Genomic DNA, 12,846 nt, shown 5'->3' on the forward strand with positions numbered 1-12,846 from the left:
GCGCCGCTGCCTCTTGCGCACGTCGGAGGGAATAGGTTGATGGCCACTGCACCACAGGTAGCTGTGCCGGCGGGAGCAGCTCAGGGAAAACGGTTGCCTCGGCGTTGGGGCTTGCCGTGCGGCTCCGACAGGAGCAGCTTCAGGGCCGACGGTCGGCGGCACGCTAGAGGTCGCCTCCGGACCGGGGCTTGCCGCGCGGCACCGACTAGATCAACTTCAGGGCCGGCGGTCACCAACGCACTGGGGCTCGCCATGTCGCGTCACCGGATGGCCGCGACCTGTCGGAAGGGCGGGATTGCCGCCGCTCCCGTGGACAGCCCGTGGCGTGATTTCCAGATCTACAACTATTCCGGTCTCATCTGCTCTGTTTTCCTCTCTTCTACTGTATTCCTCTGTTCTCGTCAGGTATTTTTTCTTTTATTCGAAACTTGCAGCTACATCGTACAGCATAATCAGGCATCAACCTTTGAATGCACATATCAATTGTACGATGATAAGCCACATGGTTGGATGAACTACAAGAATATATGCATGCCCATGGCATGTAGTTTTAAACATTCAGCCCTCAATCCCGCTTTAGCCTGAATCAGCTCTGCCTTTCAACACCTTTTCCCAAGTACATCAAATGCAGGGACCATGTCATCATATAGTGCCTTGTGGCCTGCAGCAAGAATAGCCAGTTGGCCATCATTATCTGGCTTCTTGTTCCCTCAAACCGGAGCTTCAGCAAAAGATCCGCCCTTCTGTTTAACTGCCTCTTCTCTCTCTCGTCCCCTCATCCCTGACAGAGGCAAACGCACTCACACCTGCCGCTTGCGATACACACTTGTGCTCCTCCGGTGGGCAGCCGCAGGCTTCAGGTAAAATTGTTGATAGCCTGCTAGAGTGAAAGGTAAACAGGAATATGGATTTAACCCCCAAAAATAGTCTTCAAAGCTTTGACCAGGAAGTGGCACTGGATATGATTTAATTCCGATTGAGACCTTCACCCTATGCTCCCCAGTTAAATTTTCTCTTTCAGTTATAGTAAATGTAGTTATCAGACAATTGTTTAATGCCATGTGCCTATGCATTAAGTTTTTTTTCTGTCTAGTTTTTAGTTATGAGGCTTCGTTCCATTGTGATCTTTGCATACCCAGCCTTGCTTTGGATTTCATAACATGCTTCCCATACCAAAATTTATTGAGTTATCTCGTCAGATTTGGGCTCACATAAAAGCTGATACATAATTCTTGTATGCAGCAAATGGTATTACTTTATATTATGGTTCACCTTTTACTCATCCTTAGAAAAATTGTATGCAGGAAAGGTCGAAGTCAGGATAAGGAAGAAGCCAGTACCTTGTTGCGTCGAGGACGACCTGTGAGAAGGTTTGTTTCTGTTATGTCAACATTCTCAAATTTTCATTTTTTTATCCAGTCTGAATGAAATAAGTTACTTTCAGTACACATATTTTCTCGTTTTGCTAATACCTATATGCATAGCGTTTAATGTTAAATTTGATAAGGTTTGTTTCGGTTATGTCAACATTGTCAAATTTTCTTCTTTTTCTCAGTCTAAATGAAATAAGTTACATTCAGTACTGTGTCCTCTTGTTTTGCTAATACCTAATATGCATATGTTGTAATCCTATTCTACAAACAAATATAACTACTATGCCAAATTTCGTGTAGTACGAGTATCTATGAGGCTCAAAATTTATCTGTATTATTTTGAGAAAAATAGCTCATGTCCTAAATGGACTACTATTCTGTTCTATTATACATACTATTTCCATATTTCAGATTCACTTTCCTGACAAGTGTGTAAATCCTTTATCTAATTTTATAGTTTAAAATCAGCTAGATGGCTCGAGATAGGATTTGGATGGATATGAATAGGGATTCTGCGGAGTGGCAGAGTGGCATTAAGGAATTTTTAGATTTGGCTTTTGACGGTAGTCCTGGAAGATCAACCGCTTTATGCCCATGTAGAAGATGTCTCAATGCTATTTACAAGGAAAGGGACGAAGTACACCTTGACCTGCTCATGAATGGGATGGATCCCAGTTATACTTGCTGGAAATACCATGGAGAGGATTCTGATGACGAAAGTACGGCTGAAGGATCTGAAGGTGAAGGGGTGAGAGGTGATGACTTTGCAGTTCGTGATTTGCTCAACACTCTCATACGTAGCACCGAGCCAGAAAATAGCAAAACCACAGGTGAAGGTACTAGTGAAGAGATGTTGCATGATGATGGTAATATCCCAGAAGGGTCTGCAGAAGGTAGAAGTAACGAAGAGGCAGGTGGATGTGCCAAGGCTTTCTTTGCTTTGTTGAAGGATGCTGAAAAGGAGTTGTACCCTGGTTGCAAGGAGCTCACAAAGCTTTCTTTCATTGTGAGACTCTACCAGATAAAGTGCTTGTTTGGGTTGAGCAACAGGGCATGTGAGGCAGTACTTCAATTGTTCACAGAAGCGTTTCCAAAAGGTCATTGTATTCCAAATTCTCTCGAGAAAGTTCAGAAGATAATCCGGGATCTTGGGCTTGACTACCAAAAGATACATGCTTGCATTAATGATTGTGTGCTATTCCGGAAAGAGTATGCTGACATGGATTACTGTCCGACCTGTAAGGAATGTAGATGGAAAGCTGCTGCCGCTGATGAATTAGATGTCGAGAGGACAAACCATAAAGGGAAGAAGCAAGTGGCCCGTAAAGTTCTAAGATATTTCCCACTCACTCCACGGCTACAACGTCTATTTATGACCGAGGCTACATCATCATATATGAGATGGCATAAGGACGACCGTGTGGATGATGGTATAATGCGGCACCCTGCAGATTCTTTGGCATGGAAGCATTTTGATAACATTTATTCTAAAGGATTCTCTTCAGATGCACGGAATGTAAGGCTTGGGCTTGCATCTGATGGGTTCAACCCATATGGGATAATGAATGTGTCATACTCTTGTTGGCCAGTGATTCTAATTCCATATAACTTGCCTCCTTGGTTGTGTTTGAAACAACCATATTGGTTTATGTCGATGATAATTCCTGGAAAAAAGTCACCAGGAAATAACATCGATGTATATCTACAGCCTTTGATAGATGAACTCAAAGATCTATGGTATGTTGGTGCGGACACATATGATGCCACAACGAAGAAGAACTTTCAGATGCATGCAGCCCTCATGTGGACAATTAATGATTTCCCAGCTTATGCAATGCTATCTGGTTGGAGCACAAAAGGAAAACTAGCATGCCCATATTGCCACATGCACACAGACCATTTATGGTTGAAATATGGGCGCAAGTACTGTTACATGGGTCATCGCCGTTTTCTAAGTCGTGACCACAAGTGGCGTAGAAACAAGAGTTGCTTCAATAACGAGACAGAAAATAGAGATGCTCCGGTGCCACTCTCGGGCAATGACGTGGTACAACAACATGCAAGTTTTGAGCAGGAAACCTTTGGGAAAACTAGAAAGAGGAAGCGTGATGATGATAATAAGTGGCATAATTGGAGGAAGAAGAGTATATTGTTTGATCTCCCTTATTGGAAGAACTTGCTTATTAGGCATAATTTGGATGTAATGCACATTGAGAAGAACATCTGTGACAGCTTTTTAGGGACACTGCTTGATATGGATGGTAAATCAAAGGATACTCTGAAGGCCCGTCTTGATTTGCAGCACTTCAAGATAAGGAAGGATCTGCATCCAAATGTCAGTAATGGAAAGTATACTTTAAATCTAGCTTGCTATAATTTGACCAAGGATGAGAAGAAAATGCTATGCAAGTTTTTGCATGGTGTAAGGATGCCCGATGGTTATGCATCAAACCTAAAAAGATGTGTGGACCTCGAAGGTTGTAAGGTGTCTGGGCTCAAAACTCATGACTGCCATGTCCTCTTTCAGAAACTTCCCATTTGGGTACGCAATATACTTCCCAAGAAATTTGTTGTCCCATTCCTCGAGCTAAGCCTATTCTTTGCTGCGATTTATTCCAAGGAATTAAATCCTGAAGAGCTAGCAAAGTTGAGTCGTACAATTCCAGAAACTCTCTGTCGACTTGAGATGATCCTTCCACCCCAGTTTTTTGATATCATGATGCACCTTCCTATTCACCTTGCTAAAGAAGCTCGATTAGGTGGACCTGTTGCTTACCGATGCATGTATCCTGTGGAAAGATATTTGCGCACACTTAAAGGATATGTGCGGAACAAAGCTCACCCAGAAGGTTCAATTGCCGAGGGTTACATAGCTGAAGAGTGTCTAACATTTTGTAGCCGCTTTTTTGGTAACATTGATACCAAGCTTAACCAGCCAGAGCGTCATGAAGCTGCAGCTAGAGATGAAGGACCAGCTGGACTTAGTGTATTTGGCACAATTGATCACTCAAAGAAAGGTTTCACATTTGAAACACTTTCTAAGGCAGAGATGAAGCAAATTAGGCACTACATAATAACAAACTGCGAGGAATCCAACTCATGGACCGAGTAAGGATGTTTTTATTTTTTATTTTTTTCTTCATGGTACATATGCACTGTTCTGAACCTACTCAACACTTTTGTTATAGTGAGCATTTGGATGAGCTTACAAGGGCTGGTGCTCACGGTGTCCAGAAACGGCACAGAGACGAGTTTGTAGATTGGTTCGAGAGGCGTGTAAGAACATAATACATAGTAATTACTTATGCTCGTGTTAATAAAAATAGTTGTGGATTTTTCTAATAATTTGCACGTGTTAATACAGATCCAGGCACTTCACAAAGAAGGGAAAGTCAATGATCTTTTGTATGCCCTATCTAGAGGACCTGACCCTCGAGCTCGTGTTTATAACCGCACCTTCATCAACGGGTTTTTCTTTAGAAATGATAGTGTAGAAAGAGATTTGAATACCCAAAACAGCGGTGTTGTTGTTAGGGGTGATGCTCGATCTGGCAACCTTGATTGGTTTGGTGTGATCAAGAAAATTATTTGTGTAGATTTTCCCTCGGAAAAGGAGGTAGTGCTATTTCAATGTGACTGGTTTGACGTGCCCTCTGCCAATAAAAATCAAAGCACGGGCTACAAGAAGGATGATTATGGCTATATCGATGTAGATACTACCCGACTTCGATATAGGGATGATCCCTACATACTAGGCATTCAAGCAGAACAAGTGTTCTATGTGAGAGATGTCAAGAAGATAAATTGGGCTTCTATTGTTAGATTGAAGCCGCGAGACCTATATGCCATGCCATCCGTAGGAAATGATGACGATGGAACCGGAGCTGATGCTGACTTATTTGATATTGTAGTTGGAGATACAAATGTGCCAGACATAGACGGGGATGTCGAAAGTTGGTCTAGATCTGACATGGAAGGTGCCAGTGGTGATGCTTCAGATATTCCGAAGATACCCGAAGTTGATCCCGGATATGATGAGCTTCAATCTGATAGTGATAGCTATGATGATGATGAGACATATATAAATGATGGCCATGTTCCTCATTTAGTACTCAACGAATCTGATGATGATGAGTTTTTTGTGTAGAACATTAGGATTAAGTTTTCTATAATATAGAGAGGAACAGATCTGTCCCTGTTGCTTGGTGTTATATTATGTTAATGTGATGAGAAATTTCAATATCATAACTCTGTTTTTACACATTGCACTGTTTAGACATGTTGCTATTTTTACTACCATCTGTTTCTTAATTGATTATCCCCTTCCTACCTTTTGTCATGCATTTGTTTAGGATATGCAATGGCATCAAGAGAAGAAACCATCTTGGCACACCAGAATCGACAAACTACTCAGCAAGAATCTGGTAATCTGAACTATGTACATTTACTTTAGCAATTGCAAACAACTAATATTGTAAACCCCTGGCAATATGTACTTTTCCTTGAATGATGGCCTCTCAACCCTCAATTTCTTGATTATTGTCTCATGATCACCAATACAATGTCCATCCCCACTACATCTTGCATTTGGTTCCCAGGAGCAAACATAATAAATTTGTTAGAACTACAAAAGCAAGTACGAGTTAAGAACTACATAATAAATTTGCCATCACACTTTGTGAAAATGCATGCAGGAATTGATACATCAAGTTATCTGAATGGGGCTCCAACTTTATCCTCAGGGCGAGACAACACTCAAGCACGAAGGGGTATGTACTAGCTTGAAATATTCTCGTAATTCATAGTTCTACAATCATGTTTGAGTATGCCATTATTGTAACTTTGAAATATCTTTTCTAGCTCTTGTGACCAAAACCTTCTCATAGGAGCGTACTAACAATAATACAAATACCCAGCCACTACAGTCTATCTAGCATGGGTACAGTATTGTTGAGAAGTATATTTTTTTTGATACACTGACAAGAGGCTCTGTATCATCGTCAAGGGACGATACCATCATTGCGTACAAGAATCAGCAGAGCACACAACCAACATCAGGTACATGTTATACATAGTTCTTATCCACAGCCTAACCTCAAATATATACTACTGGATCAATTAATTGTACAATGGCTTGAATCCAGCAAATGACATGACAAATACTGTACAACAAAGTAACGCTACGGAAAGCCCCATAGACCAGTCCAATTGGCCGTCGCACGCACGCCGACATCGTACAGAAGCGGATATAGGTACAATTTCCAGCATTACTGTTGACTTGGCTCCTTATGACTGCATGGCAATTTAAAAACAGAGTTGCTTTTCTGGGATTTTAATCGACAGAAAGTGGTGGTCAAAAGAAGAAGGGGCGAGGTGTCCTCAAAGGAATCAAGGTCGCCAAGAAGCGATTCGCCAATGGTTCTTCAAAGCTGCACATTGAATTTTCCAAAACATTGGGAGGTTCTATCGGAGAGAACTATCGTTTGTTTGTGGATGACGTGGTGGTTTACATGAAAAGGAAGGCACCACTCATTGGTGTGAACAAGTGGTCTGCCATTGATTCTTCTCTGAAGGATTCAATCGTTGCTGATGTCATTGTAAGTATAAGTTTGTACTTCAGCATTTTTCATAGCCTCTCCAATATCTATTTATAAATAACAGACTCCTGTCATCATTCCTTTTTAGGCTAAGTGGGATTTGGAGGACACATATTCTACGAAGGGAAAAATACTAACAATTGCTAGAGAGCGCTATAGAGGATGGCGGTCAACTTTGCATTCAACATACAAAGCATACAGTACTGATGCTCAAAGAAGGGCCAATAAACCCGAGGATGTAACTCCAGAGGAGTGGGATTATATGATCAATTATTTTGGCACTGATTTAAAATTCCAGGTTATTTCTGTGTACATTACTAGGTGTAGCAAGTAAATTGTATTAGTTACAACATGCCTCTTAGGTGTAGTAAGTAAATTGTATTAGTTACAACATGCCTCTCATTATATTGTGTGTGGCAGGAGCTTAGCCGAAAAAATACGGAAAATCGCCAGAAGCAAAAGGCGAGGCATATAGCTGGTTCAAAATCGTACTCGCAGATTAGCTATGAGAAGGTACTCAAAAGAGTAGATGTAATGCACCTTTGTATGGTCAAATTTCAAGTTTCTCTATTGGACATATCTCTATACTTGTAGAGGGACGAGGAGACCGGGAAGGAACCAACTATTCTTCAACTTTGGCAGATCACTCATACACGAAATGGATCGTGGTCTAATGAAGAATCACAGACTGTTTATGTGAGAAACATTTTCAAACAAAGAAATCTAGCTTGTTACATTACTTATGTTGTGCAATATTATATTAACATTCTTAACAACTTAAGTATGCTATCTTTATGTGGTGTAGGACAATGCACGCATCCAGATTAGGGAGAAAGAAGGAGAGATTGGTGGTCCAATTTCAAGTGAAGAGCAAAACAATATTTTCCAGAATAGCTACAGATGTACTATGGAAAGTACATCATTGAAGCCTCGTGGCCGAGGATACATGGCTAAGCCGCCTAGCAGTTCTGAAAGACTACATTCTGAAATCCAGAGGCAAAATGCTGAGCTAACCCTCGAGGTTCATGACTTAAGGAGGCAAATTGTTGAACAACAGGCAGAGAGGCAAAGAGAACGAGAAGAAGAGCGAGTTGCCAGGGAAAAACAGCTTGAGGAGGAACGTGTAGCAAGGCAGAGAGAACTTGAGGAGGCTAAGCAAGCAATGATGCATGATATTATGAATGAGGTTAGGCAATCAATGAGGTCGGATGTTGAGCAGATATTGGGAACTCGACAGGAAGACGCACATCAGGTAATACAAATGCTTTCAATTTAGTACAGTTATGTTCTATGGAGAAAAGTAAATCTTGTGAGTTATCCATTCAATGCAGTTTTCCCAAGCAAGGGACGCTCCAAGAAACGGAACTGGAAATCGGTCAAGTTCTCTGTTTAAAAATTCGACCATGATTACTCAACACCAACTTATGCAAGCAGCTAAACACCATCGTCGTCCTCCAAGTGAAAAGGTATTTGACAAAATTATGAGATCTAGTTTCCATTGAAGCATGTACATGCCGAACTATACCATCTGAAACTGAACACAACACAAAAGACAAGGCAAAAAAGAATCTGTACCTCGAAGGCAACCACCACACTAGTGCAGCCCCAGTAAACAACTTCTAAACTTATACTAGGCTGGAGAAAATAGATTTCAGCAACACGCTACATTTCTGGGTAAACTCATATCAAGTGATACATCACCGATAGGATAATTTTTAGACTTTTACTACATGATCAGTCATGAAGAGGAGAAGAAAATAGTTGATTCAGGAAAATGCAAGTAAAACAAAGAAAAACTTGTGCCTTGGTTTGCATGTGTTTCTACCACAAATGCTAATTATTAAGTGAAATACTAAGTTGAGAAACAATAATAAGCATGCTAATCTTTTCTTCTATACGTGCAATAGCCTATACGTGGAACAGCCTGCAGATTACATGCCAAGTATAAACTGGTGGAACTCATGTTATCCATGCATTGGTGTACGGATTACCCTTTCTGCTTTTCATTAGTATGTTTACATAGAAAAAAAAGGCATGATTACTTTCTCAAGTAGCATGATCAAACCTTTAGTTCTCTTCCTACTTTGAGATATTAATGTTTATGTGCCACAAATAAAAAGAGGCAAATATCTTCTTTATTGAATGCCCTCAACGAGGAAACCTGATGTATTCATTGAAATTCGGTCATTCATGTTAGAATATAAACTTTTGTATTCACTGCTCACTAATCATCTCTTTATAGACCTTGTATCTGTGTAAACAACACCTATCTTTTCTTGCTAAATGACTGTACAGAAGTAGCCATAGTGATATGTCAGAAGTGCTAATGACTAAATATTACAGTACATTCTTGATATGGATTATAAATATGGAATCCAACCCATGTAGAATCATCAACCCTTATTTATAATCATTTTTATTGTGTATTGTCTTTACTGTCTTAACTAACTATAAGCTTCAAATTTTGTTTTTGCCTTGTAGGATGGTTTTCTCTAAATGAAGAAGAAAGATCCCAACAAGATTTATTACCAGTTTAGGAGGCACCTTGTAGGACGATTTTTCTACATGAAGTGAAGAAAAGTGATTTCTTGAAGAATGCTTGTTGACTAGATGAAGTCATATGTATCTTGTTTGTTTGAACATTTAGATTTCCTTTCAGACTTTGTAGAACATGTATCTGACTTGGACGTTTTATTCTTGAACTTGTTAATGAATGAATGAATGCTTTGGACATGTACTCATGATTTTCTTCTACCATTATCAACATGTGAGCATTGTTCTGTACTTGTAGATGGTGCTTGGATAATGCATTATTAGTGTAATATATACTACATGCAATAGGTTATCACCATGGAATTACACCCGTCGCAAAAAAATTGCCACGAAACCTGCCTGTTGCGATAATGTATCACCACAAAATTTGCATGTTGCAATAAGTTTTTGCTACAAATCCTTGGTCGTTGCAACAAGTGTGTTGCCACAAAATAATGTCATTGCGAGAGGGTCTTGCCACGAAATCTCATTCGTTGCGCTAGGTTATTGCCACAAAGAGTATTTTGTGGCCATATGTGTGTGCCGCAACGGCAGGGCTCGTGGCAATATAATTCAAATGCCACGAGAAAAATCGTTGCGATACCATTCCATGTTGCCACGATACCAAAAAATGTTGCATCATCCTATTGCCACGGAGTTTATTGCGACGCTTGGCAACAATTACTACTTTGTTGCGATAGATACATATTGCAACAGTTTGTTACTTATTGCAACAGAAAAATTCATTGCAATAGACCGTTTTCCCTGTAGTCAGGTGCTTCTTTGGCCCACTGTTGGTCTTTTTGTCCATAAAAAATCTCCGTGAAGTTTCGTTGCATTTGGACTCAGTTTGGTATTGATTTCTTGCGATGTAAAAAACAAGCAAAAAATGACAACTGGCACTGGGCACAGGGTCAATAGGTTAGTCCCAAAAAATGATATAAAGTTGCTATAAAATAATTGTAAAGCGCCCCATTTCGAAAAAAATAAAATGATTGTAAAACATCCAAGAATGATAAAATAACAGCATGAATACTTCTTAAATTATAGATACATTGGAGATGTATCAGCATCCCCAAGCTTAATTCCTACTCGTTCTCGAGTAGGTAAATGATAATATAATTAATTTATGAAGTGTGAATGCTAGCAAAGTGCATAAGTTTGATTAATGATAATTTCAATCACTTTTTCTAGCATCACAACAGCAATTCTTTCTCATAAAATTTCTCATGTTATAATGGCAACCAATTCACATGTTAAGGTTCAAACAAAGAATTCTTTTGAAACCCAACAACCTATGTTCTTAGTCACCAAGAAATTGCAATTCAACTTATTCAACGGAGTCTAAGTAAGAGCTCCACATACTCAACCATCATATAGTCTTCTATGATTGCTAACACTCATGCATACACATGAGCAAAACGTTTCAACCGGAGACATAGAAAGATAGGGGCTTATTGTTTTGCCTCCCAATGTATTGATATGTCAAGTTTGCATCATGCTATTACATCGATATTTATTGCATTATGGGCTGTTATTACACATTATGTCACAATACTTATGCCTATTCTATCTTATTTTATAAGGTTTACATGAGGAGGGAGAATGCCGGCAGCTGGAATTCTGGGCTAGAAAAGGAGCAAATATTAGAGACCTATTCTGCACAGCTCCAAAAGTCCTGAAACTTCACGGAAGTCATTTTTGGAATTAATAAAAAATACTGAGCGAACAAAATATCAGAGGGGGCCCACACCCTGGCCACGAGTGTGGGGGCGCGCCCTACCCCCATGGGCACGCCCCCCTGCCTCGTGGGCCCCCTAGCAGGCCTCCGGTGCCCATCTTCTGCTATATGAAGTCTTTCGTCCGAGAAAAAATTAGAAGCAAGCTTTCGGGAAGAAACTCCGCCGCCACGAGGCGGAACCTTGGCGGAACCAATCTAGGGCTCCGGCAGAGCTGTTCTGCTGGGGAAACTTCCCTCCGGGAGGGGGAAATCATCGCCATCGTGATCACCAACGATCCTCTCATCGGGAGGGGGTCAATCTCCATCAACATCTTCACCAGCACCATCTCCTCTAAAACACTAGTTCATCTCTTCACTATAAGAAAAATACACTTCCATGATGATACGTGTTCGTCACAGTAGGTCACGTTTTCTGTCATGCATGTACATCCATGACAACTTTACGACAGAATCAAGATAGTCATACATGTGCTATCGTAGAAGTGTTCCATGACATTACCATAATTATCATCACGGAAGTGTCCACTTCCATGACGATAAATCACGTGTCACAGAAGTGCTTTCGTTAAGGGTGACCGACACGTGACGTCCACCGTAACGGAACACCGTTAAGCTATCGGGTCCGGTTTTGGATCCGATAACCCGTCAACAGCCCCGACCAATGTGGATTTTCAACGTGTAAAATCATCATTGGCTGGAGGAAACACGTGTCGGCTCACCGTTGGGACAGATGTCATCCACTCATTGGACCCAAAGCGCCTATGATACGCCGACATGTGGCATGACCCAACAGAGGCCCATTCCTGTGAAAAGGCCGACTGTAACCATGACGTCTTTCGGAGCATATGAGGCCCTTAGTAACCCTCGGCCCCTTAACGGCCCATGGTAAAACTGGCCCGTAATGAATAGTGTATCACTTTATACCCATTACCGGCCCATTATTCCGTTGGGCCGTTTCCAACCCATGATATCTTTCGGCCTTCTCATGGCCCATTTATTCTTGGGCTCATTTCCAGCATTCGGTTACTTATGGCCCGTTACTATGATTTTCTGCTTGTGGGCCAAATTTAGCCCATGGTTACAGTCGGCCCGTTTGTGGCCCGTTAGTACGTTGGGCCGTTTTCATGTCGAAAATAACCCGTTGGGCTGTTTTCATAGAGTTATCAAATACGGCCAATAAACGGCCCGTTATTGTCCATGAATAGTACGACCCATGATTGGCGAAATGACGATACGCCCCGTAGAAGGCCCATGGATCCTACGGCCCGTAAAAGGCCCATGGATCGTATGGCCCGTAGAAGGCCCATGGATCCTACAGCCCGTATAGAAGGCCAATGGATCCTACGGCCCGCAGGAGGCCCATGGTTACAACAGTCCATGTGTTGCCATGATTATTTTGGCCTAGTTTCCAAAAATAGGTTATTGTGGCCACTAGAAAAACACAGAAAAAGAACTGCAGTGACTACAAGCAAACAACTAAACAAGACAATAAGGAAATAAATAAGCAAGCAATTAACGCTAGCCTATTACCGCTATTACACATATTACATCCACTGGGCATCAAAGTTCGCCACCAGTGCAAATATAGGGAACAAAGCAGCAT

General features: G+C 41.1%; 4 protein-coding genes across 4 annotated transcripts; all 4 read left to right on the forward strand.

Moving 5' to 3' along the window:
* Window positions 1–1,548: 1,548 nt before the first annotated feature.
* Window positions 1,549–4,540, forward strand: LOC120966027 (uncharacterized). Its single transcript, XM_045229482.2, has one exon. The coding sequence runs from the start codon at window positions 1,846–1,848 to the stop codon at window positions 4,483–4,485; it is 2,640 nt and encodes an 879-aa protein (XP_045085417.1). The 5' UTR covers window positions 1,549–1,845; the 3' UTR covers window positions 4,486–4,540.
* On the forward strand, window positions 4,515–6,143 carry LOC141025462 (uncharacterized). The gene is made up of 2 exons (XM_073500746.1): window positions 4,515–4,649; window positions 4,738–6,143. Exons 1-2 carry the CDS (start codon window positions 4,515–4,517, stop codon window positions 5,518–5,520), a joined length of 918 nt encoding a protein of 305 aa, XP_073356847.1. The 3' UTR covers window positions 5,521–6,143.
* A 316-nt stretch (window positions 6,144–6,459) lies between these two features.
* LOC109751385 (uncharacterized) lies at window positions 6,460–7,564 on the forward strand. Its single transcript, XM_073500747.1, has 4 exons — window positions 6,460–6,625; window positions 6,717–6,970; window positions 7,059–7,268; window positions 7,391–7,564. Exons 1-4 carry the CDS (start codon window positions 6,526–6,528, stop codon window positions 7,562–7,564), a joined length of 738 nt encoding a protein of 245 aa, XP_073356848.1. The 5' UTR covers window positions 6,460–6,525.
* Window positions 7,565–7,568: 4 nt separating this feature from the next.
* On the forward strand, window positions 7,569–9,827 carry LOC109737605 (uncharacterized). Its single transcript, XM_073500748.1, has 4 exons — window positions 7,569–7,666; window positions 7,776–8,222; window positions 8,302–8,436; window positions 9,452–9,827. Exons 2-4 carry the CDS (start codon window positions 7,878–7,880, stop codon window positions 9,464–9,466), a joined length of 495 nt encoding a protein of 164 aa, XP_073356849.1. The 5' UTR covers window positions 7,569–7,666; window positions 7,776–7,877; the 3' UTR covers window positions 9,467–9,827.
* Window positions 9,828–12,846: the final 3,019 nt, after the last annotated feature.

Source organism: Aegilops tauschii, chromosome 6, assembly GCF_002575655.3.
Source record: "Aegilops tauschii subsp. strangulata cultivar AL8/78 chromosome 6, Aet v6.0, whole genome shotgun sequence".
In the NCBI taxonomy this organism is placed as follows: domain Eukaryota; kingdom Viridiplantae; phylum Streptophyta; class Magnoliopsida; order Poales; family Poaceae; genus Aegilops; species Aegilops tauschii.